This window comes from Chiloscyllium punctatum, chromosome 10, assembly GCF_047496795.1.
Source record: "Chiloscyllium punctatum isolate Juve2018m chromosome 10, sChiPun1.3, whole genome shotgun sequence".
In the NCBI taxonomy this organism is placed as follows: domain Eukaryota; kingdom Metazoa; phylum Chordata; class Chondrichthyes; order Orectolobiformes; family Hemiscylliidae; genus Chiloscyllium; species Chiloscyllium punctatum.
In genome coordinates this window covers 69,838,927-69,866,396 of record NC_092748.1, presented here as the reverse complement: position 1 = coordinate 69,866,396, position 27,470 = coordinate 69,838,927, and the positions used below count along the sequence as shown (strand labels likewise).

At 42.6% G+C, this 27,470-nt stretch overlaps 1 protein-coding gene across 5 annotated transcripts in view; it reads right to left on the bottom strand.

Moving 5' to 3' along the window:
- Window positions 1-27,470, bottom strand: part of LOC140482267 (sodium-driven chloride bicarbonate exchanger-like) — a 281,516-nt gene that overhangs the window by 231,868 nt on the left and 22,178 nt on the right. For all 5 annotated transcript variants that reach the window (XM_072579457.1, XM_072579456.1, XM_072579455.1 and 2 more), the window contains exon 2: window positions 17,888-17,969. In XM_072579457.1, coding sequence (XP_072435558.1) covers window positions 17,888-17,969 — 82 coding nt within the window. The remainder of the gene's footprint in view (window positions 1-17,887; window positions 17,970-27,470) is intronic.

Genomic DNA, 27,470 nt, shown 5'->3' with positions numbered 1-27,470 from the left:
TCAATAGATTAGTACTAGCAAAGGTTTATGGAACCACAAGAGGTGGATGGAATTAGAATACAGATTAAGTAGGATCTAATTTTGATGGTTTGCATTGTAGTTAGTGAGCTTTGCACATAAATTATTTAATTGGAAACACAAGTGATTTACTGGTGGTGGTTAACAGATGGAAAAAATACAACAGGTGATTTATGAAGGGGGGAAAATGTTCAGTTGTATGTAAGAGTACTGCAGAATACAAAACAAAAGGATCTAATTGAATGATGGGAAAGACTACTGGTGTTGAATGGTTTCCACCTTCTTCACATAAACTCCATTCAGTTTTTTCTGATATTTACAACCTCTCATTTCTGGTATCATCTTTGCAAATTTAATTTTATACCACCTCTAACACCTCTTGATCTTATAAATTATGGAAACCAGACAGTGTACAGTTTTCCAAGTGTAATCTCACCAATGGAGACATGAACACTGCACACTGCTCCAAGTGTGTTCCAATTATGATCAGTCTGCATGCAGTACTCCAAGCCTGGTCAATCAAGGTTTATGGACAACAAAAATATGTTCTGAACAGAGAAGTTGAAGGCACATTGCCAAGCTGGTGTAATTAAAACTGAGATGCACAAGACAACAGAATTGGAGCAGCATAGATATCGTCAAGGGTTATAGCACTGCAGGAAGTTGCAAAGACAGGGAGAGGAGTGAGGTGCATAAGAGGGGGATATGAAAAAGATAAGCTAAATCCTTCATTTTGGATGCTGAACTAAGTTGATTTCTGGAATGAAGGATGTGTTTTTGGAACAGTTGAGAAGGGTGGGCCTCTGCTTATTGAAATTCAGAAGAACTGGGGGGTGATTTACACTATCCCGTTCTAAAGGGGCTTGACACATTAAGTGCTGTGAGGATATGAGGATGAAAAAATCTAGAAGTGGGAAGCAGTGTTTAAAAATAAGTGGTCTCCTATTTAAGACAGGTAAGGAGGACTGTTTTATCTCAGAGTGCTGTTAATCTTTGCAAGTCTATCCCTTAAACAACAGTGAAGGCTGAGACATTGAGTTAGTCAGATTTTTGATGTACAGGGGAGTCAAATGTTAGGGCGCCAAGTAGAATTAAGGCCACGATCAGATCATCACGTGTCAAATCATGGAACAGGCTCAATAGGCCAAATGGACGACTCCTTCTCCTGAATCTTAATGGTCTTACAATTAGAAATTGACTTTGAACTTAGAAGTTTTTTTTGTCGGTTTTTTTGAAGTTTCAATAGCCCAAAAGGATTTAAAAATCTTCAAAACAGTCACTTAGCTGCTTTTCCTCTTTCATCCTGACCTTTAGATGATCCAAATTTGCTGAAAACTGTGGGAAGTGAGAAAGTTGTGATAGACACACAACTGCAACTTGTGCTACTCTCTTGCAAATAGGTGCAGTGACCCGTTTTAATTGTTAAGATGACACTGAGGGGGTTTTACTCTTTATGAAACCAAACGATTCAAAATGCTTAATGATGCCTATGCATACTAAAACTAATTCATTGCCATCAATGACGGAATACAAGTCAGTCACACTAATGATGTACAGAATTTGAGACTGAATACAATTTCCAACAACGTTATTTTGCAATATGAGAGTGAAATAAAAATTACCTGAATGTTCCAACCATAATAATTTGCTTCTTTTAAAAGAAGAAAATATTACAATTCCTTTTCACACAAAGAAAAGGACAGCTAAGATATTGGCTGTAATGAACAATAACAAAGAATTGGAAAAAACATAACCCAGAATCATAATACCACAAAAGGTTCCTGCTGTGTCAATGCCTGGTCTACCCTGCTGTTTTCAAGGGAAGAACGTGTGAGTGATATTACTTTGTAAGTTCATAAAAGACAGTTAAAAATCAGCCTCCTCTTCAAAGGACAGCCAAGGACCTTCCCACTATGGACCTAAATTGTGATTGAGGTGGGAAGGTGGTGGGGTCCTAACCTCCCATCTGATTAAAAGTCCCACTCCACAAAACTCACCACAAGAGAAATAAATTAAACTTGAGATTAGTACACAAAATTAGAACTCAAGAGATTGGGATAATATATTAACAATTGGTTAAATGAAAAGAAAGCAGGGAGTAGTAATAAACAAGACATTCATTTTGGTGTCATCCTCGCCTGCAAGAGATAGCCACTCACAACAGGGGTCAGGAATTGGTTCCCAGTTATTTTGAATTTGTATTAAGAACTTTAATGAGGGGACTGAGTATAACATTTTATCATCAGTAAACCTCAGTACGTGAAGCAGGAAAGTAAGTAGTGAGGAGAATGTAAAGTGGCCACAAAAGGAGACAGACAGGCTGGTGAATGGGCAACAATTAAGTAGTTGGAAAACAATATGGTGAAGTATGAAATTATCCACTTGACTGGGAAAATAGAAATAAGTTTTTGGATGGTACAAGACTGGAAAATATGTGCAGTGGGGCCTGGGATCTGTTATTATTTGAATCACAAACATAACATGCAGGTATAGCAAGAAAGTAGGAAGACAAATAATGTGTAATTCTTTTCTTCACAAAATGATTGGAGTATGAGTGAAAAATCCTTAATTATAGTGGGCATTGGTATGGCTTTATTTGAAGAACTACGGGCAGATATGTCTCTTTAGCTAAGTCAGGCTATACTTACTCTAGAGGGAGTGCAATGAAAGGCTCTATTGGAACATAGAACATTACAACGCAATACAGGCCCTTCAGCCCTCAATGTTGCGCCAACCTGTAAAACCAGTCTGAAGCCCATCTAACCTACACTATTCCATTATCATCCATATGTTTATTCAATGACCATTTAAATGCCCTTAAAGTTGGCGAGTCGACTATTGTTACAGGCAGTGCGTTCCATGCCCCATCTACTCTCTGAGTAAAGAAACTACCTCTGACCTCTGTCCTATATCTATCACCCCTCAATTTAAAGTGATATTCCCTCATGCTAGCCATCACCATCCAAGCAAAAAGGTTCTAACTGTCCACCCTTTCTAATCCTCTGATCATCTGATATGACTCTATTAAGTCACCTCTCAACCTTCTTCTCTCTAACAAAAACAGCCTCAAATCCCTCAGCCTTTCCTCATAAGACCTTCCCTCCATACCACACAACATCCTGGTAAATCTCCTCTGTATCCTTTCCAATGCTTATACATTCTTCCTAAAAGAAGGCAACCAGAACTGCATGCAATACTCCAAGAGTGACCACACCACAGTTTTGTACAGCTGCAATATGACCTCATGGCTCCGAAACTCAATCCCTCTACCAAAAAAAGCCAACACACCATATGCCTTCTTAACAATCCTGACACCCTGGATGGCAACTTTGAGGGATCTATGTACATGGACACGGAGATCTCTCTGCTCATCCACACTACCAAGAATCTTACCATTGGCCCAGTACTCTGTATTCCCCCTGTTACTCTTTCCAAAGTGAATCACCTCACACTTTTCCACATGAAACTCCATTTCCCACCTCTCAGCCCAGCTCTGCAGCTTATCTATGTCCCTTTGTAACCTGCAGCATCCTTCAGCACTGTCCACAACTCCACCGACCTGAGTGTCATCCGCAAATTTACTAACCCCTCCTTCTGTGCCCTCCTCCAGGTCATTTATAAAAATGACAAACAGCAGTGGTCCCAAAACAGATCCTTGCAGTACACCACTAGAAACTGAACTCCAGGGTGAACATTTCCCATCAATCACCACCCTCTGTCTTCTTTCAGCTAGCTAATTTCTGATCCAAACCACTAAATCACCCTCAATCCCAGACCTCTATATTTTCTGCAATAGCCTACCGTGGGGAACCTTATCAAACGCTTTACTGAAATCCATACAAACCACATCAACTGCTTTACCCTCATCCACCTGTTTGGTCACCTTTTCAAATAACTCATTTGAGGTTTGTGAGGCATGATCTACCTTTCACAAAACATTGTTGACTATCTCTAATTAACTTATTCCTCTTTGGATGATTAAAAATCCTATCTCTTACAATCCTTTCCAGCACTTTACCCACAACTGAAGTAAGATTCATTGGACTATGATTACCAGGGTTGTCCCTACTCCCCTTCTTGAACTAGGGGACAACATTTGCTATCGTCCAGTTATCTGGCATTATTCCAGTAGACAATGACGACATAAAGAAGCTAAAGGTTCTACAATCCCCTCCCTAGCTTCCCAGAGAATCCTACTGTAAATCCCATCCAGCCCAGGGGACTTATCTATTTTCACACTCTCCAGAATTGCTAACACCTCCTCCTTATGAACCTTAATCCTGCCCTTGACTTGTCAATTGAGTAAACTAGGGCTGTGTTCCCTTGAGCTAAGTAGGTTACAAAGTGACCAAAATTCTGAGCCAAAATTCTTAAGAGGGCTTAAAGAATAGCTGCTGAGAAAATGTTTCCAAGCTGGGAAGCGTAGAACATGGGGTCAATGTCTCAGAATAAAAGGATAACCATTTAGGACTGGGGTGATGTGATTTTGTTTTACTTGAAGGGATGTGAACATTTTGAATTTGCTGTCCAGAGAGCTACAGATGCTCTGTTGTGTGTATTGGCAATGATTGATCACTCACTTTACACTTTAAAAAAACAGAGGTACCTCGATTATCCGAATATCAATTTTACGAATTTCAGATTATCTGAAGGGGATCTCAAGGTCCCGATAGCTGTTTCAACCCTGATCCCATCTTTTGTTTACAGGTACAATGATTAAAAATGAACTCGGCTCACTAAAATGCTGCCGAGAACAGTCGTGGACAATCCAGGAACTATCTCTAAATGACTGACCTCCCACCCTCTCTCTCTCTCCCCATACTTTCCCGAGAGCTCTACACAGGAGTGAACCCTAAACCCCCTTCCCCAGATAATCTCTCCAACATTGTCCTGTGCAGGGGGCAGAGGTGGAACCTGTCAAAAGGTTGCAGGAAAAAGTTGTGTGTGTGCTATTTGGAGGCTTACCCCACAAACACAGCAGGTGTCTTATTGTTTGTGTACAGTCCGGCAACCCCAGTGGGGCTGGGGAGGCAAGGGCCAGGAGGCGGCACAGATGGGGGTCAGATGTTGGTGCGGGTGGACAGAGCAGCAGGGTTTGGGGGGGTGAGGTTGGAGGGTGAGGGGGGTGGGGTGGGGGTGGTGTTGGATGGGGTTGGGGGCAGGGTAGGCTCAGACAGGATTGGGGTCGGACGAGGGCAGGGTGAAGGCGATGGACTTCGGGGTCGGACAGGGAGCGGGGGGGGGGCGGTGTTGGACAGAGTTGGGGGGGTGGACAGGGGAAGGGGTGGGGTGGTGTTGGACGGGGATGGGGGTGGGTGGGGTGATGTTGGATTGGATGGGGTGTTGGATGGAGTTGGGGGCCAGGTGGGGGCGGTGTTGGATGGGGTTGGGGGCAGACAGGGGAGGGGTGGGTTGGTGTTGGGGTTAGGGGTGGGCGGGGCAGTGTTGGACAGGGTTAAGAGTGGGCAGGGCGGTGTTGGATGGGATTAGGGGTGGGCGGGGTGGTTTTGGACAGGGTGGGGGGTGTTGGACAGGGTTGGAATGGACGGGGGCAGTGTTGGATGGGATTGGGGGCAGGCAGGAGCAGGGGTGGACGGGGTTGGGGACAGACGGGGGGGGGTTGGGAGCAGACAGGGTTGGGGGGCAAGCGAGGGGACGGGGCAGGGCAGGCAGGACCTGGGGGCAAAATTGGGCTCACACGCGGTGTGCTGCTGCCTTGACTCCTGAACGGGGAGCAGACCTCATAGAAAACTCCGAACGCCCGGGAGAAATTAATGAACCGAATAATCAATTATCTGAACTAAATAGTGCCCGTTATCGTTCGGATAATCGAGGTTCCTCTATACTAATGGCATTTGGAAATTGTGTGGCAGGCAGAATTGAGGTAGAATATCAGACATGATCTTCGTGAATTGCATATCAGAGCCAAACAACCAAATTATCGACTCAACCTGCAATTTCTTGTCACAGGCAATCACATAATTCAATCGAAAATAAAACAAAGAATCGTGGATGCTGAAAATTTAAAACAAAAACAGAAATTGATGGAGAAACTCATCAGTACAATGAAAGGACAATGGATTTGAAATATTAACTCTGTTTCTCCCTCTACAGATGTTGCCAGACCTGCTGAATTTTTTTTTTACTGACTTCAGTTACCTTGCCACAAGCTACCTCAACAGAAACTAGTCTTAAAATGTGAGCCTTAAACAGGCATTTGGACACTTATCTCACAAGCTAGAAATTATCATCTGCTTCACAAATAGGTAAAGGACATCTATCTTTTCTTTTCCCAATATAGCAGGCAGCATACCTCCTGCTAGAAATGAATACAAACTTTCTGCCTGCTAAATCAGTTATTTAGGAAGCCAATTAGCGTCTGGAGTATCAGGATCTCATAGCTCAACTGATTGGTTTATAAGTTGAAGTAAGATTCTCCTTTTGTTGATTTCTTTCTCCCAACCTTGCAAAACTAACTTGTATTTTGTTCAGTGCAAGATATTTATTAAAATGTGATTCATTAATAACATTCTGAAACATAAGCATACCATGATAGAGTAACATTGGGAGGAAATGTTCTTCTCTGAGGTAGTAAGAATGGGTGAGATGGTTTAAAATGACAAGTGAGAGTCCATAAATCATATCCTTGACATTGAGAAAAGCCTTTTATTCAGTCCTCACACTTTAGATAGTAAGTTTGGAATCCCACTGGAAAATGATGAGAAGTTTACTTTCATACATTTTCACGAATTATACAATGAACGGAAGAGCCTTGGGAAATGTTGATGGGCAGAGAGATCTGGGAGTGCAGTTCCACTGTACCCTGAAGGTTGCTGCACAGGTGGATAGAATGGTCAAGAAGGCATATAGTATGCTTGCCTTCATTGGACGGGGTATTGAGGAAAAGAGCTGGCAAGTCATGTTAAAATTGTACAAGACATTAATTCTGCTGCATTTAGAATATTGTGTACATTCTGGTCACCACATTACCAAAAGGATGTGGACGCTTTGGAGAGTGTGCAAAGAAGGTTTACGAGGATGTTGCCTGGTATGGAAGGTGCTAGCTATGTGAGTAGGTTAGGTTTATTTTCATTAGAAAAAAGGAGATTGGAGGGGGGACCTGATTGAGGTTTACAAAATCATGAAGGGTATAGACAGGGTGGATAGAGACAACCTTTTTCCCAAGGTGAAGGATTCAATAAGGAGAGGTCACGCTTTCAAGGTGAGAGGTGGAAAGTTTAAGGGGGATAAACGCAGCAAATACTTCACACAGAGGGTGGTGGGCATTTGGAATGCGTTGCCAGTAGGGGTGGTGGAGGCAGGCACGGTAGATTCATTTATGATGGGTCTGGATAAATACATGAGTAGGTGGGGAGTAAAGGGATACAGATGTTCAGGAATTGACCAATAGGTTTAGCCAGTACATTTGGATCGGCTCAGGCTTGGAGGGCCGAAGGGCCTATTCTTGGGCTGTAAATTTTCTTTGTTCTTTGTTTTTTATCCTATGAATACCTCAATGTTTTGCACTACCATCGCACTTGCAAGTGTTCTTTCCACAACTGAAAACTTTGATGGCACAAAAACACAGTTAAAAAGCAATGTGTCTTGTCAGTGCCCCTTGCAGCTCATGGAATAGTCATCTAACTTCTCAATAAATGGAAACACATCTTCTGCATAAGGTACTTCCATGACCAATGACCGTGTTCTTTCTGGGCCCTTCAACAATACAACTTGACATAGACTGACAACATGAGCTTGGTCTCAACCCAGTTCAGCCATCTGCTTTCAAGGTGAAGGCCAGCTAGGCATTTTATGTAGGAGAAAGTTACTGCAAATGTTGGAATCTATACTGAAAACAAAAATGCTGGCAATCACAGTGAGTCAGGTAGCATCCATGGAGAGAGAGCAAGTTAACATTTCAAGTCTAGATGACTGTTCATCAGAGCTGACATGAAGTGTGGAGAGGTAGCATTTATGCATTAGTTGATGGGTGGAGTGTTGGGAGAGAAAGGGTGCCGATAGTACAGATTAAGTGATTGGAATGTGAGAATGGTAAAATTACTCACACCGTTGTCTGCCAACTGCGTGGATTTTCCTTCAGGTGTTCCGGTTTCCTCCCACAGTCCAAAGATGTGCAGTTTAGGTGAATTGGCCATGCTAAGTTGCCCATAGTGCTCATGGATGTGTAGGTTAGGAGCATTAGTCAGGGGTAAGTGTACAGTAATGGTGTAGGGGAATGGGTCTGTGTGGGTTAGTCTTCAGAGGGTTGCTGTGGACGTTTTAGGCATAATGGCCTGTTTCCACATGATTCTATGATAAATGCTGTCCTCTCCACACTTCACATTAGCTCTAATGAAGAGCCAATTAGATGTGAAACGTTAACATGTTCTCTCCACAGATGCTGTCTGACCCGCTGAGATTTCCAGCAATCTTAGTTTTCAGTCAGTCAATTTTCTCTCCTAAACATATTGACTTTTTGCCCGGGTAGAATCGAGCAGATGTCAGTGCCTTGCTCGGCTATCTGTTAGCAGCACGTGAGTTTTGTCAGTGAGCTGTGCTAGATCATTAAATGAGAGAGCTCTTTCAGTGAGGTCAGTACCTGCTCTTGCCCACCACCCATGAGCATTCCCATCAGAAACTGTTCATCTGATACATGAGTCATAGAGTCAGAGAGATGTACAGCACGGAAACAGACCCTTTGGTCCAACCCGTCCATGCCGACCAGATATCCCAACCCAATCTAGTCCCACCTGCCAGCACCCGGCCCATATCCCGCCAAATCCCTCCTGTTCATATACCCATCCAAATGCCTCTTAAATGTTGCAATTGTACCAGCCTCCACTCCTTCCTCTGGCAGCTCATTCCACACACACTTACCACCCTCTGCGTGAAAATGTTGCCCCTTAGGTCTCTTTTATATCTTTCCCCTCTCACCCTAAACCTATGCCCTCTAGTTCTGGACTCCCCAACCACAGGGAAAAGACTTTGTCTATTTATCCTATCCATGCCCCTCATAATTTTGTAAACCTCTATAAGGTCACCCCCAGCCCCCAACGCTCCAGGGAAAACAGCCCATCCTGTTCAGCCTCTCCCTATAGCTCAAATCCTCCAACCCTGGCAACATCCTTGTAAATCTTTTCTGAACCCTTTCAAGTTTCACAACATCTTTCCTATAGGAAGGAGACCAGGACTGCACGCAATATTCCAACAGTGGCCTAACCAATGTCCTGTACAACCACAACATGACCTCCCAACTCCTGTACTCAATACTCTGACCAATAAAGGAAAGCATACCGAACGCCTTCTTCTTCTCTATCTGCGATTCCACTTTCAGGGAGCTACGAACCTGCATTCCAAGGTCTCTTTGTTCAGCAACACTCCCTCAGACCTTACCATTAAGTGTACAAGTCCTGCTAAGATTTGCTTTCCCAAAATGCAGCACCTCACATTTATTTGAATTAAACTCCATCTGCCACCTCTCAGCCCATTGGCCCATCTGGTCCGGATCCTGTGGTAATCTGAGGTAACCCTCTTCGTTGTCCACTACACCTCCAATTTTGGTGTTATCTGCAAACTTACTAACTGTACCTCTTATGCTCGCATCCAAATCATTTATGTAAATGACAAAATGTAGAGGACCCAGCACCGATCCTTGTGGCACTCCACTGGTCACAGGCCTCCAGTCTGAAAAACAACCCTCCACCACCACCCTCTGTCTTCTACCTTTGAGCCATTACAGCTTTTGTTTCCTTTCCCTAAATCCACTAGCTATTATGTATTTTTTTCCTTCCGAGTTTCTTTTTAAGTGCTGAATTACCTTTTGTTAAAATCAGTGTCCTTTCAATGCTTCAAAATGTGCAGAGGCTGTAAAATTGTCATGACATGCTTGAACATCCTCTATGATCGCAAGAGGCAGCAATTTGTGCTGTTTTCTCTGCAGACTACTGTGCTAGGAGGGACTACGGAAGTGTACGCTCCTGACTGGTCATCTCTGAACCTCAAGTGTCACTGTGCTGCCTTGTAAAGCTCATACATAGGAGCAGCATTTTCTGACTAAATGTGTGGAATTATCATTAATTCTGTATTCTCACCCAAGCAGGTGGGTGCAGGTATTGAAGGATATGTGCAGGCTAGGTCATAGTACACACTCTGGACATTGTGGTTATCCTCAGTGTACCCCACATTAATGTGCAGCACCTTGGCTACAGTCATATTGACTAAGGTTCAAAGGTCTCTGACGTATGAGGTTAACAACTTGGTTGCTTGAGAGGTGAACAACATTCAGCAATTCCAACATCATGCATCCTTGGGATTATAGAATCATAAAATCCCTACTGAGCAGAAAGAGGCCATTTGGCCCACTGAGTCTGAATCTGCCCTTGAAAGAGCACTCCACCCCACCCAGACCAATTCACCCCCTCACTCTATCCCCATAACCCCACAGTTACCATGGCTAATCCACCTAACCTGCACATCCCTGGACACTACTACCGGTCAAAATTTAGCTTTATGTTACATCAACACATTTACCAAAAATAATGCTATAGCATGCAATGTATAGAAACCGTACTGTGTGGAAACAGGTCATTTAACCCAACAAGTCCACTCCAACCCTCTGAAGAATAACCCACCCAGAACCCTACCATATTACTCTATATTTACCAGCCTAATGCACCTAACCTACACATCCCTGCACTCTTTGGGCAATTTAGTATGGCCAATTCACCTAACCTGCACATCTTTGGACTGTGGGAGGAAACCGGAGCAGACCCGGGCAGAATATGCAAACTCCACACAGTCAGTCGAGTGAGGCTGGAATCAAACTGGATCTCTGGTGCTGTGAACAACCGTGCCATGAACGTAAGTGAAAAAATATTAACAAAACGTATTTGCTTGTTTACAATGATGTAGCTCCTACACCAGCTATGTGCCCTCAGTGTATTTTCTTTTGCCTCTCCCTTCCACTATGACCAGGCTTGAAATCCGTAGCTGGGGTTGCAGGAGTATCCCTTATGGTTGGGCTTGTTGAGTTGGAAGTCTTTGACGATTGCCCTCTGGTGTCATTCGATCTTATGTAGTGGGCCTGCTGAGAGTCTCCAGTATAGGCAGGGTCTCACCTTCTTCAGCTTGCACTGCTTCAAATTTGGCAATCATAGGCAGTGGGGAGTTGGAGGGGCAGGGCACCTTTGGAGTGTCCTGAGAAGAAAATTCCAGGGTTTCAGTGTGTCACTCCTCCTCCCTGTGATGCCTGTCTTCCTGGGTCTCCAGGACTGACACAATCCTTTCCAAAGAGACAGCCTGGTCATCACCACTATAGTGAGAACACTGAGAGACTTCACTATTAATTGTTGGAGCTTAACAAGTGCTTCAGTTCTCGTATATATTTCTGTAGGTTGAGCATGTTACTGTACTGAGAACAGGGGCACATTTTCTACACAGGGGCACATCTTCTACACAGAGCTGGGCAGCTACTTGGTCACTTGCAGTCCTCTGAGCACCAGAGACCTTGGACATTTCTTTTTCTGTTGCTGCAGAGACATACAAGTAAGATGCTCTGAGACTGTATCCCCAAATCTAATCTAGCTTCAGTACCCACAAGGTTAAAATCTGTTTGGTAACACCTTGTCATTGCATCCTTAAAGTTCACAGGCTTCCTCCTCAGCTGTATCTGAGGAGGTCAGGCCAGCATTTCTTCATTCTGGAAGCTCTGACTGAAACGACTGTCCATAGAAGAGTGGGGAAATTATCTGGAGGTTGATAGAAACTTGTGTAGAACATGAATAAGTTAGTGCTGGTGTTGATCAAAGAGTAGCACAACACATTGGAGCTTACTGAGTTGATTAAACACAAGTGTCTTCCCAGCCAGTTCCACTATCTTCTCCTCATAGGGAGTAAAGAGCTTGATGTCCACCACATTCCTTGCTGGTCTTTGCCCTCTCTGCCTGATTGTGGGCCAGGTTTTCCTGAAATGAGAGCAAAATGAAGGTTGGACGATGACGGAAGTGAATGCAAGAGCAGTTAGTGACCAAGCATTAGCAGGTGAGGTAGTGAGGTGTCACCAGGGTGAACAGGAAGTGCTAAGGACTGGAACAGGTAGTAATTGTGGAGGGTGAGGTGGTATAAGCTTTGAGTGGACATCATGAGCGCAATGCTGAAAATTGTTATCTGTGAGCCATGGTACAAAACGTGTTCAGTCGCAGAATCACAGTGTGTAATTGTGACATAAGAGTGAGGTAGCAGAGAGATGATGGTGCCACTTACCCGTGCCAAGTGCAGAAGACTGTTAGCCTTCTTGCTAATAGGCATCCCTTTTGATGGTTGAGACAGTAATAAATACTGTGCTATCCCTGCCCAATGCGTTTAGGTCTTGTTGTGACCAGCTAGGAAGGTAACTGATATTACCTCCATCACCTTGTTCACCAGTGTCTTCAGATCTTTCTCCATGAAGCATTGCGCAAGCTTAGCTTTCTTCTGTGCCATTTGATCAGGTATTAAAAGCAATCACCACATTGTGAGGGGTACTTTCTGGCTTGCAGCATCTGAAGTGGTGTTCGGCTGGACTTTACGTATGGCACCAGAGCCTTGGAAGTTGGAGAATCCTGGCAGTGGTGAGCACTTCTATTTCATTCACGATGCAATTCACTGAGGAATGCAAACAACATCCCGCTCTCATAAATAGTGAGATGAGAAGTATGTGATTGACCAGGATAACTTGCTCCAAACATGGCAGAAATGACAGCATGAAACCTGCTTGCTGCCATTCTTCAACTTCAAATGGGAAAGTTCCTCCATCCTATCCAAAATTATATTTGTATGCAATCATTTCTGACCCTTTAAGCAGGTACATATTCCCTCTTAAGTAATTATACAGAAATATTAGTCTGAGACCACTATCTGTCACCCATATACTTATGTTGCTATAGTGAATTACGTCAGAAACAAACGTAAATCTCAGTTATTCCCGAATTATACTTAGACCTAATTTCGACATAAAAGATTTCTTTGTTTCACACATCAACTTGACAGTCAGAATGAGCATTTGCGCAGAACCAGCTAGAACTGGAAAAAGCGGCTTTCTGAGCTGTACAAACATCAAGCTAATTTAGCCCTCTATTACCAATCAATTCCTAAACCTGTGTTTTCTTTTCCTTCTTTTAAAGCAGTAGAAATGCCACTTTTATCTGTCATACGTCATCAATGCACTGGAAATATAGTTAGCAACCAAAATGTTTACACACAAAGCAATAGGTGGTCACTTACTCATGCTACAAATGCAAATGTTCACACAAAAATGTCAAAGATATTTTTCAGGAAAATGTTTAAACACCTTGATCAAGATTTTCTCTATGTCAGAGGACATTTTTGAACTGAGAAAATGGTGGAAGTGATTGGAAATCCTAAGCCCTGCCCCAGAATACAGAGTTTCCTATTTTCACAGGAGCAGAATTGGAGCAGGCTGAATTTCACATACAACATTTAAATCATTTAATGTTTCCACTAATGTCAGATTTTAGCATCTGCTTTGTATGAAGCATGAAGTGTGCAATTAGGCCTACTTGAAACAGATCTGAACACTATGGATTTGATTAGATAATCAGGGTACAAATCTGGAGGCTAAGGTACCCTTTTGGATGTGGTCCTGGTACACCTCTGGAGCAGGTCATGTCTTCTTTAGTGGAAGTATGGTGTCTTTTGAGATGTAAAAAGCAGGCATAAGAAGTTTCTAAACTCAGTGTCAAGCTCACTGAAACTGTTAGAAGTATCCGTCAAGAGGACTTGTTAGAAGTGTCAAGGCATTTTTAAAATTCATTTACAAGATGTGGTGTTGCTGCCTAGACCAGCATTTATTGCCTATCTCTAACTACGCTCAAGAAGGTGGAGGCTAGCCTCATTCTTGAACCACTGCAGTCCCTGTGGTGTAGGTACATCCATTGTACTGTTAGGAAGAGAGGTCAAGGCTGTTGACCCAGTGACAGTGAAGAAATAATGATACAGTTCCAATTCAATACGGTGTGTGGCATAGACAGAAACTGTCTGTTGCTGTCCATGAAGCCTTGGTGAGTTCCTGCAGCACACCTTGTCGATGGTACACGCTTTGTTCAACTGTACGGTGGTGAAAGGAGAGAATGTGGTGCCAATCAAGCAGGCTGATTTGGCCTGAATGGTTTTTGAATGATGTGGTGGTGCCGGTGTTGCACTGGGGTGGACGAAGTCAGAAGTCACACAACACCAGGTTATAGGCCAACAGGTTTATTTGAAATCACAAACTTTCAGAGCATTGCTCCTTCATCAGCTTCTTCAATGTTATTGGAGCTGCACTTATCCAGCCAGGTAGAGATCCTGACTTATGTCATATAGATGGCAAGCTGGGTTTGAGGAGTAAGGAGATGAGCTCATAGAATTAGGAAAACAGGAAACAGGGTCAGGAATAGTCCATTCAACCATTCAGACCAGAGATTGAGGGGAGGGGGGTGGCTCATACGAGTGGTCAGAGAGAGGTTTAACAATTTCTATTCAGTAGAAAGCAGGAGGTTTTTGCTTTTATGCTCCATTTTATTGCTCAGGTTATTTTGCTCAAATGAGTGTTCCATGCACTTCAAGGATTCTTGATACTGGCTGGCTGCTGGGATACATTGGTTTCCAACCATCATTTTAAGGATCCCCATTTAATTTCAGATGGGGGAGGAAGGTGCTGGTTGTGGGGGGTAATAAATTGTTAAACCTTTACTCAGTAGTGATTGCTGGGCCTCTTGCTGAGATATTCGTATCATTGATAGTCAGGAACTAGATTATAGATGCAGTCCTTTGGAATGCAAATTAAAAAGTGAATATAAAAAGTCCAAATGTACAAGAAAATAGCAATCTCTACTACTTTGAAAGAACAGAAGAATGTAAGCACAACTTATGCTAGTATTTTAACTTGGACTCCACAAATTAATTGTTTGTGATCGGTCTTCTGACCAAATGTGTGTTTAATAAATTAGCATTAGCCTTATAACAGCCAGACAGAGCTACATTCACAAATCTGCCAGCAGTCAATGAAAAGTGGATCTAAACACCATAAACACGAGAAGTTACTTCACCGATGCTAGAGTTTTAGAATTCAAACAAAAAGAGCAATTCAAAGGATACACAGTTACCATGGTACTGGTACTGAAAAACATCACTAACAGCAACTGAATTGTCAAATGTTTTAATGGCAAAGAACTTAATGCCCTTCACTGTGGGTAATGACACCAAAAGAGTGTATTGTCATGATGCTGTGCCAACAAACTTATAAAATACAAGGATAAATAAATATTTGCTTATATATTATAGCATTCAAAACGTGGATGTTGCCAGGTTAATTAATTATTTTGAAATGTTTCTGGTAAGAATGCTCATCATTCACAGCTTCAGAGGAATTAGGCAAATGAACATCCTGCAACATATGAGGTCATTTTATATGATGGATCAAAATTACAAAGCTATCATAAACACTTCTGCGTTTCCAAAATTGCCAGTCCAACAGCAGCACCATAGAAGCATAGAAATTTGTCATCTATCATATATGACAGTGTAGAACATGTGTGTTAAAAGAAATAAGATAGCAGAGGGGAAAAAGTCAAGTCATTTTACAAAAAGTACAAACAAACCTTAAAGGTGTGAATTCTTCCAGGCCCTTGATGGTGAGTATGGAAATGGGCAGTGGGGGTGGAGAGCAAGCAAATTCCAAGAGAAAAACGGGCATTGGCCAGTGGTTGATAAGTTCCCAGTTCTAGCTACTTTTTTCAGGTGAGGACTGGGTCCAATGCTGACAAACTGCATTTGAGGCTCAATCCTAATTAAGGTTAAGTGATTAATTATGATAACTTTCACATGGTGAATACATATACAGGAACGTGTTCAGCTTCAGCTACAAATTTGTCGCATGGAGTGCCTGGAGCTGCAGATAGACTCACTGCTGAGTATCCATGAGGTTAACTCATGGATAGCACATTTAGTGAGCTGGTCTCACCACGAGTAAGGGTTACACAGACAGAGAAGTCTTGGGTAACCATCAGGAAGATGATTAAGTGTGGGCAGACAGTGCAGGAGTCCCTTGTAGACATTCTCCTCTCAAAAGGGGTCCTGTTTTGGATACTTTGGAGGAATGTCCTCAGGGAAATACAGCAGCAACAGCCAGATCTGTCACACCACAATTGGCACTGTTCTGCAGCAGGGAGGGTTGAACTGGAGCCAAACAGTAGTGATAGGGGACTCCATAGTCAGAGACACAGATAGGCATTTCTGTGCTGTAAGCAAGACTCCAGGATCGTGTGTTGCCTCGCTGGTGCCTGGGTCAAGGGTGTCTCTGAGCCGGCACTAGACACTCTGACATGGGAGGGTGAGATGTTGTGGTCCACATTGGCACCAATAACATAGGCAGAAAGAGAGATGTGGTCTTGCAAAGAAATTTCAGGGAACTAGGTAGGAAGTTGAAAAGCAGAACTTCTAAGGTTTTAATCTTAAGATTACTTCCTGTGCTACATGCCAGTGAGGCTAGGAATAGGAAAATAGTACAATTACAAACATGACTAAAGAGCTGGTGTAGGAGGGAGGGCTTCAGATAACTGGCGAATCACCAATATCCTGGCAGGAAGCCTTGCTATTGCCGCTCAGGAGGGTTTACACAGACAGATGAAGTTTAATCTAGCCAAATGTGAGGTGATGCGTTTTAGAAGACCAAATGCAGGAGGGAAGTATACAGTAAGTGGGAGAACCCTTAGTAGCATCAATATAAAAAGAGATCTCGATGTATAGATCCACAGTTTCCTGAAAGTGGCAACATAAGTGGTAAGGTGGTCAAGATGGCATAAAGTATGCATGCCTTCATTAGGCAGCACATAGAGTATAAAAGTTGGTGAGTCTTGTTTCTGCTATATTGATCTATAGGCCACATTTGATATATTGTGTACAGTTCTGCATGCCACATTAGAAAGACATGAAGGCTTTGACCAGGATACAGAAGCAGCTTACAAGGATATTGTCTGGTTTAGAAGGTATTAGCTATGAGAAGAGGTCAGACAAACTTGTATTGTTTTCACTTGAATGTCGAAGGATGGGGACAACTTGTTAGAAGTTTGTGATGAGAGGCATAGATAAAATGGATAATTGGAGTCTTTTTCCCAGGTAGAAATGTCAATTACTAGGGGGCATAGTTTATGGTAAAAGAGGATAAGTTTAAATAGATATAAGAGGCAAATAGATATAAGAGGGTGTTAAGTGTCTGGAATACTTTGGCAGAGGAGGTGGTGGACGTTGATAAAATAGCAATGTTTAAGAGACATCTTGCCAGACACATGAATATGCAGGGATTGAGGGATACAAACTGCAGAGAGGCAAAGGTTTTTTGTTTAGAAAGGTACCATGCATTGGCAGAGCCTTGGTGTGCTGAAGAGCCTGAACTGCACTGCACTGTTACTTAGATCTTTGTTCAAGAGTACTTCAATATCCTCTCTGAAAATTCAAAAGTTGCATAGTTTATAATGTCTGTCCAAGTTGATAGGCTAACTGTTCTATATTTAATTCCAATAATTGAGTTGGTCTATGATAAAGAGGAAAATTTACTTTTTACATATATTTACAAATAATTAGATACTCAACAATTAGCTAGAAGTAATGAAATAAGTCATAATTTTGTAACTCTGAATAGATAATGAATCTACATGAAGCACTTTTTCAAAAATCCATTAATCATAGTGAGATGGCTCTTGGGAATAATCACATAGTGCATGAGGATCTGACAAAACGTAGGATCATATTTGACACACCACATGAAAATTACACACCAGGAGGAAAGTTTAAATCCTCACCTGACATTTAAAGTATAATTCAATTTGTTTTTTACCTTCCAAGTCTTCTTTTTCAAAATGTGATTTCTGAATTGTGCAAGTTCCCCCTCTGTCTATCACAGCTTCTTCATCATTTCTCTGTAAAAAGAAATCTGATGCTTAATTCAAAGTTTGGAAACAATTAGAGTTTCTTTGAAACATACTATTACAGAGGTTAGACATTTCATAATTATAGTTACCATCAGAAGGCTTAAAGAATGTTAATAGATCTTCATGTGATCATACTAAAATGACAAGTATGCTCATATGAACCAAGGAGGAGAAGATTCTCACAAGCATCATTCCAACTGGCAGACATTCCCCTATTGCAAAACAATTCTGTCAGAATCATAAATTTCTGGTAGATTTCCCAAATTCTCCAAATCAGTAGGGCTCTCATTCTGGTACCAATTTCATCCATGCTGTAATCACCCTCATAGTCCAACTTCCCTCCAAACAGTAGCCCTATCCAATAGCCCAATTTCCCTCAATACTGCAATCACTCTTTCAATTGTGAAACTTTCTTCATGACAATTCCACTTAATAATCAGAGTTCCCTTTATTTTGTAATCTCCCTAAAAACACAAATTTGATCCGTCCCACCTTGCTTCATACTCTATTGCCCACTACAACCACCACTTCTCTGCATATGTCACTGAATCATTTCCATACCTAATCACCACTCCCCCCTTAATTCTATAAACTTCCAGTGTTTTTTTAATAAGACCCCTGTGTATTACTTGTCAGACAACTTTAGAAAGTCCATATATCCAAAATCTATATTACCATCTCAGTCAAGCTTCTGTTACCTTCTCGGTGAATATAATCAAGTTAATGACATGGATTTGTGTTTAAGATATCATTTCTAGCTCTCCCTTGTTAACTCATGCCTTCCAAGTGAAAGGTTATTTCCCCAATTAAATAAAACAATTGTTAATACTTGCATCCATTTTGGACAAGGCCAAGGCACTGATTCACATGCCAAGATATATTTTAGTGAGGGGTCATTTTCACCTTGCCACTGGAATATTATGCATTGGATGGGATGGATAAAAAAGCAAAATCAGATGTGGTATGTGAACAAAGAGCCAATCATACGATAAGAGAAAAATGAGAAGTAGGAGCAAAAGTAGCTCACTGTCGTCAGCTTATATCACACTGTTCACATATACTTGAATTGTACCTTTGTCGTTCATTCATTTTGATTAAGTCTTTACTTTCAAAATAACCAAAACAGGACACAACTTGCCTAACCTTGTGGAGGTTTTCAATAAATCATTATTATTTGAAAACTTGAGCTTGAAAGTAGAGTTAAATGGGGTCTTAATTTTCAGTTCTCTGAAGATGATTTTTTAAATTTAAGATCTAAAACTCATTTTATCAGCAATGCATTAAAAAAAAAGCACACCCAAGAAATTATGCGCCTGTAGCTAAATGACGAAAGAAGCTAACTGGCGATGTAGTTGTTAAAGTGTTTATTGAGTTGAGCTTTTATGATCCAGAGTGAGGAAGCTGGAGAGGGGACAAAAGCAGGTCCAGTTCAGAAAAAGATCCACACTAAAAGATATTAAGCAGCCCAAAGTTCTGTGAGAAAAGTAAATGAGTTAGCTTGTTTCTGAGTGTCAGGGAGAGACTATAATGGAAAGAATCACAGCTGGTAAATACAGAAATTAAAGACAGCACCAATACTTCATGCAGGATGAGAATACTGATGGGTAAATGGTTGAATCATTCTTTTTATTGTTTATGCTTAGATCTGTATAAATTGTCTCATATATATTACATATACAGCATTATTTTTATTTTTCCATTTGAAACATGTTGAATTTAAAATTGATGCATGATCTTTCAAGAAAAATGCATGTGAGGATACTGAACATATAACAGGAGAGTTTTTGTGAAACATATTACACAGATTGGAAATCCAAATGTTGCAGGGAGTAGAAAATATAGCAGTGGATTTTTTGAAATCTTTAGATAAGGCTATGCTAAGATTTAGTAGATAAATTGAAGGGACAAATAAAAGGAGGATCTTATAAGGATAAGATGGTTAGTGATTATAGAACGTTTAGAAATAAAATGAAGGAAACCTGACATTGATGTGTCGTTGCTAGAATTAGCTATTAAGTAAGAAAAGAAAAATTTGAATTCGTGGGAAAATAAAGAGAAATGAGAAAAATGAATTAAAAGGAGAAGGCAAGAGAATGGAGCAGAGGAGAATGAAAACAGAGAAAATGAAAAGGGTAGAGGATTAAAAGAAACAAAGAAAAAGAGAAATTATTAATAAGAAAGCCTCAATTAGCGAAGAGAAAGAAAATGGAATAAGAAGCAAAAGGAAAAGATAATGGAATGGGAAATCAGATTAGATTAGATTAGATTAGATTAGATTACTTACAATGTGGAAACAGGCCCTTCGGCCCAACAAGTCCACACCGCCCCGCCGAAGCGTAACCCACACATACCCCTACATCTACATCTACCCCTTACCTAACACTACGGGCAATTTAGCATGGCCAATTCACCTGACCTGCACATCTTTGGACTGTGGGAGGAAACCGGAGCACCCGGAGGAAACCCACGCAGACACGGGGAGAACGTGCAAACTCCACACAGTCAGTCGCCTGAGGCGGGAATTGAACCCGGGTCTCCGGCGCTGCGAGGCAGCAGTGCTAACCACTGTGCCACCGTGCCGCCCACTAACCACTGTGCCACCGTGCCGCCCACCACTGTGCCACCGTGCCGCCCACCACTGTGCCACCGTGCCGCCCACCACTGTGCCACCGTGCCGCCCACCACTGTGCCACCGTGCCGCCCAAACAAAGAGACTCTGTTGGAGGAAAGTTTAAAGAAATATGAAATAAGGAAAAGGGAATAGCTCAGAGGATGATTGTGATTCCAATGGGGGTGTTTGCTTTAACTACAAACTTGCATTTAGTGCCTATTTTTACAAAAGATGGAGTTGAAAGATATTCCATCTCATTTGAAAAGATAGACGTGAGGATGGATTGGCCAAAGGATGTCTATTTTAATGTTACAAAGTATCCTGATAGGTACAACTATGAATGCGTGTGTCAGTTTGTCAATATAACAATCTGCAGATTATGAAGCTGTTAAAAAAACAATAAGGTAAAAACAATGGCTGCAGATGCTGGGAAAAAGATTCTGGATTAGAGTGGTGCTGGAAAAGTACAGCAGTTCAGGCAGCATCCGAGGAGCAGGAAAATCAACGTTTCGGGCAAAGGCCTTCATCAGGAATACAGGCAGTGAGCTTGAAGGGTGGAGAGATAAGTGAGAGGAGGGTGGGTGTGGGGAGAAAGTAGCATAGAGTACAATAGATGAGTGGGGGGGGGATGAAGGTGATAGGTTGGGGAGGAGAGTGGAGTGGATAGGTGGAAAAGAAGATAGGCAGGTAGGACAAGTCATGGGGACAATGCTGAGCTGGAAGTTTGGAACTGGGGTGAGGTGGGGGAAGGGGAAATGAGGAAACTATTGAAGTCCACATTGATGCCCTAGGGTTGAAGTGTTCCGAGGCGGAAGATGAAGCATTCTTCCTCCAGGCGTCTGGTGATGAGAGAGCGGCGGTGAAGGAGGCCCAGGACCTCCATGTCCTCGGCAGAGTGGGAAGGGGAGTTGAAATGTTGGGCCACAGGGTGGTGTGGTTGATTGGTGTTGGTGTCCCAGAGATGTTCGCTAAAGCACTCTGCTAGGAGGCGCCCAGTCTCCCCAATGTAGAGGAGACCACTTTTATCGGGAGCAACAGATACAATAAATGATATTGGTGGATGTGCAGTAAAACTTTGATGGATGTGGAAGGCTTCTTTAGGGCCTTGGATGGAGGTGAGGGAGGAGGTGTGGGTGCAGGTTTTGCAATTCCTGCGGTGGCAGGGGAAGGTGCCAGGATGGAAGGGTGGGTTGTAGGGGGGCGTGGACCTGACCAGGTAGTCACGGAGGGAACAGTCTTTGTGGAAGGCAGAAAGGGGTGGGGAGGGAAATATATCTCAGGTGATGTGGTCTGTTTGGAGGTGGTGGAAATGTCGGCGGGTGATTTGGTTTATGCGAAGGTTGGTAGGGTGGAAGGTGGGCACCAGGGGCATTCTGTCCTTGCTGCGGTTGGAGGGGTGGGGTCTGAGGGCGAAGGTGCGGGATATGGATGAGATGCGTTGGAAGGCATTTTTAACCACGTGGGAAGAGAAATTGTGGTCTCTAAAGAAGGAGGCCATCTGGTGTGTTTTGTGGTGGAACTGGTCCTCCTGGGAGCAGATACAGCAGAGGTGGAGGAATTGGGAATACGGGATGGCATGTTTGCAGGCGGTAGAGTGGGAAGAGGTGTAATCCAGGTAACTGTGGGAGTCGGTGGGTTTGTAAAAAATGTCGGTGTCAAGTCGGTTGTCATTAATGGAGATGTAGAGGTCCAGGAAGGGGAGGGAGGTGTCAGAGATGGTTGAGGTAAATTTAAGGTAGGTAAATTTAAGGTAGGTAAAAACAATGACTGCAGATGCTGGAAACCAGATTCTGTATTAGTGGCGCTGGAAGAGCACAGCAGTTCAGGCAGATGCTGCCTGAACTGCTGTGCTCTTCCAGCACCACTTATCCAGGTAAATTTAAGGTCAGGGTGGAATGTGTTGGTGAAGTTGATGAATTGTTCAACCTCCTCGCGGGAGCACGAGGTGGCGCCAATGCAGTCATCAATGTAGCGGAGGAAGAGGTGGGGAGTGGTCCCGGTGTAATTACGGAAGATCGACTGTTCTACGTAGCCAACAAAGAGACAGGCAAAGCTGGGGCCCATACGGGTGCCCATGGCTACCCCTTTGGTCTGGACAAAGTGGGAGGATTCGAAGGAGAAATTGTTAAGGGTGAGAACCAGTTTGGCCAAACGAATGAGAGTGTCGGTGGAAGGGTACTGTTGGAGATGTCAGGAGAGGAAGAAAAGAAGGGCTTGGAGACCCTGGTCATGGTGGATGGAGGTGAAGAGGGATTGGATATCCATGGTGAAGATGAGGCATTGGGGGCCGGGGAAACAAAGGTCTTGGAGGAGGTGGAGGGCGTAGGTGGTGTCTCGTACATATGTGGGGAGTTCCTGGACTGAGGGGTATAGGACAGTGTCGAGGTAGGTAGATATGAGTTCAGTGGGGCAGGAGCATGCTGAGACAAAGGGTCGGCCAGGATGGTCAGGCTTGTGGATCTTGGGAAGGAGGTAGAATCGGGTGGTCTGGGGTTCCTGGACTATGAGGTTGGAAGCTGTGGGTGGGAGATCTCCTGAGGTGATGAGGTTCTGTATGGTCTGGGAAATGATGGTTTGGTGATGGAGGGTGGGGTCCTTTACATTGGGGAGACTGGACACCTCCTAGCAGAGTGCTTTAGGGAACATCTCTGGGACACCCGCACCAATCAACCACACCACCCTGTGGCCCAACATTTCAACTCCCCCTCCCACTCTGCCGAGGACATGGAGGTCTTGGGACTCCTTCACCGCCGCTCCCTCACCACCAGACGCCTGGAGGAAGAACGCCTCATCTTCCGCCTCGGAATACTTCAACCCCCAAGGCATCAAAGTGGACTTCAACAGTTTCCTCATTTCCCCTTCCCCCACCTCACCCCAGTTCCAAACTTCCAGCTCAGCACTGTCCCCATGACTTGTCCTACCTGCCTATCTTCTTTCCACCTATCCACTCCACCCTCCCCCCCCGACCTATCACCTTCATCCCCTCCCCCACTCACCTATTATACTCTCTGCTACTTTCTCCCCACCCATACCCTCCTCTCACTTATCTCGCCACCCTTCAGTCTCTCTGCCTGTATTCCTGATGAAGGGCTTTTGCCCGAAACGTCGATTTTACTGCTCCTCAGATGTTGCCTGAACTGCTGTACTTTTCCAGCACCACTCTAACCTAAAAAAATAGTCAATGTTTATGGCCTTGTCCCTGAAGTTCATCAATTACAGTTAGGACAATCAGAAACAAGCCTAATTAATCACTTATAAATTTGCAAAAAAAAAAATGAAATTTGTGGAAACAGTGGTTTCCATCACTGAAATTAGAGAGAAATTTTAAGAACCTTTGGAAATCATGACTATGCAGCAATTTCAAAATAGTACTCTGGTAACCATTAAGATCTATTTAGATGAGCATCAATATTAAAACTCCAAGAAGCAGGACTACTGGCAGATTGCTGTAGTATCTCACAGAGACCATCACATATGGGGAAATGGTTATATGGGAATCCATAGAATCCCTATAGTGTAGAAACAGATCATTTGGCCCAACAAGTCTATACTGACCCTCAGAACAGCATTCCACGCAGACCCATTCCCCTACTCTATCACTGTAACCCTATATTTCTTATGGCTAACCATCAAACCTACACAACCCTGAACTCTATGTATAATTTAGCATGGCTAATCCACCTAACCTACACATATTTGGAGTCAACAAAGAAACTGAAGAATAGAAATATTTGCGATGGAAAAAGTTTTAGTCTTAGTAAGCATAGTGTCACGGATGTCTACAGCTCAGAAAAAGGCCCTTCAACCCATTGAGTCTGTGTCAGTCAAAAACAATTGCAAAAACAATTGCCTAACTATCCAACCCCATTTTCCAGCCCATAGCCCACTGCCTTGTATGCTTTGGCATTGCAAGTGTACATTGAAATACAACTTCTTATGTTATGAGTGTGTTAGCCTCTACCACCCTTTCATGTAACAAGTTCCAGATTCCCACCTCCCTCTGAGTAAAAGAAGATTTCCTCAGTTGCCCTCTAAACCACCTTTCCCTTACCTTAAAACAATGCCCCCGATCATTGGTCCCTCCACCAAGCGGAAAGATTTCTCCTATCTATCCCCCTCCTTTTTATACATCACAATCATGTCCCCCTTCAATCTCCTCTGCTCTGAGCAAAAAAAACCTAGTGTATCCGATCTTCCTTCATAACTAAAATTCTCCAGCCTCGGCACCATCCTGGTAAATATCCTCTGCACCCAGTACACTCACATCCCTCTGATATAATGTGAACCCTAAAATGTACACAACACTCTAGCTATGGCTTAACCAATCTTTTACACAATTTCAGCACATCTTCCTGCTCTTAAACTTCAATTCTCAGCTATTAAAGGCAAGTATCGCATATGTCTTTGGACTACTTTATCCAACTACAAAAGGTTCGCCAAAATAATAAAAAGAAGAAAGGTTAGATTGAGGTTATATAAAGAAAATAGTTTGTTTCCATTGTAATAAGACTGGATGTACAAAAGCTATTTGCTGTGAGTTAAATGGGGCACCAATTGCATCCTCAAAAAAATGCTTCTAGAAAGAAATTGGGTGTTAAAACTATAGCAGTGGTACTGATGGTGTGTGTTCCTTCAGAACCTCCACGAGGACAGGGGAGATAAATGGCTCAGCTTAGTCAAGACAATTCTTCCTCAGTTATTGATAAAGAGAACAAACCACTGGAAATCCTGAATCTTTTATTTTAAAGGGTGAGGAATGTCCTTATTCTTCTACTCAAGAAGATAGAAAAGATAGCAAGGGACACTGGAACAAGTTAGTTTTTGAGACTCACTAATGATACAACTTATCTTCCAATATACTATTTGGAGGTGTACATGGAGGTTATTAACTGTCCCATTAACGAGAGTTGGAATAAAGAGTGATTTTAACACTGATGTAATACAAAATACCAGGCAAGGACCATCTCTAGTAAGAGACAATTTAATCACAGCACATTTACATTTAATGGCATTACAATCACTGAATTTCCCACTATAGATATGCTGTGAGTTATCATTTACCAGAAACTATTGGACAAATCACTCAAATACAATGGCTACAAGAGCAGATGAGAGACTAGAAATACCTCCTAATTCCCTGGAGCTTATCCACTATCTAAAGGCATAAATCAGGAGTGTGATGGAATAATCCCCACTTGCCTGGAGAGGTGCAGCTCCACCAATACTCAAAAAGCTCAATACCATCTCAGACAAAGCATGTAACTGACATCACATCCACAAATATCCACTCTCTCCAACACCAATGCTCAGTAGCAGCTACATGCACCATCTGTAAGATGTACTGCTGAAATTCACCAAAGAACCTTAGACACTACCATGCAAACCAATGTCCTCTTTATGTGGATGGACAGCAAATGCATGGGAACATCACTACCTGCAAGTTCCCTTCCAAGCCACTCACTATGCTGACCTGAAAATATTTCGCTATTCCTTCAGTGTCACTGGGTCAAATTCCTGGCATTTCCTCCTTAAAAGCATTGTGGGTGAACCTAAAGCACATGGACTCAGAAGATGTTTCAAGAAGACAGCTCACAACAGTCTCAAAAGCAACCAACGAGAGGCAATAAATACTGGTCCAGCCAGTGATGCCCGCATCCCACAACTGAATTTTTAAAAAGGCTTACTAAATCGAAACAACAAATCCAAAAGAAATTGATTTAAACTGGAAAATGACTTGCTGCTTCAAAAATATTAGCTTCACCACAAGTTGTGTAGCAATCCGAAAAAGTTAAAGATGCTGAGATGTTGCAGGAGCTGTATCCTGGTTTGTTTCCTAACTGTTTTGACTAGATTGCAGACCCATGGAATTAAACAGGAAGAAGAATCAATGAAAAAGAGAGATGACATTGAAGTTTAGTTTTCAGACATTACCTACAAAAACTCAAGAGTTGTTGAAACATCAGAATGCCTTTGACAGCTTGAAGTTGTATTGACACTAGTTCTACCAGCAAATCCAGCTTAAAGAACTTTTTGGACCTTAGTCTGCCATGAACCACATTAAACCCATCAATCTTTAATCCAGAAACATATCAATCTTCCACGTCTGAAGAGAATAAGTTTGAAAATAACGAAAACCCCAAAGTGGCTGAATTTAAGAAGTCAGAGACTTGGGGACAGTTGGGAAGTAGTAAAAATAATAAACACACACGTATTAATACTAGTATGGGAATTTCAGCAGTACATCTTACAGATGGTGAAGTTATCTCAGGGTTTAAGATCCAAAAAGGTCACAAATGCTGAGAAGTGCCTTAAGCACCAACTATTATGATGATAACATCTGGGCTGGGTGGGAGAACAGCTCAGGATTTTGTAGGAGTAAATTTACTATTTTGATCTGCCTCATATTTTCTGTAAGAATGTCTATCACAACAAGTAACTTATACTTCGTTGCTAACATGCAACAGCCTCCATCTTGTTTGAGACAAGTGCAACTTCTCATTGGACTAGCAAGTAGTTTTCCTTTATGGCATTAGATCCTTACCCTGAAAGATGATGGAGGCAGCAATTCATAGAATCAGAGAGTGTAAAAGAGGTCCTTTGGTCCATCAGGTCAGCACCAACAAAAATCTTATCTAAATCGACACAGCTCTCATTTTCCAGCACTTGCTCCACAGCCTTGAATATTATGACATGTCAAGTGTTCATCCAAGTACTTGTTAAAGGTTGTGTGGTAGCCCACCTCCAATACCCTCTCAGACAGAGCATCACAGTGCCCCCAGTTAATAACCCTTCAACTGGGAGAGGAGCTGCTTTCTATCCACCATATACATGCCCCTCAATCTTACACAATTCAATCAGGACTCTTCTCAACTTTCTCT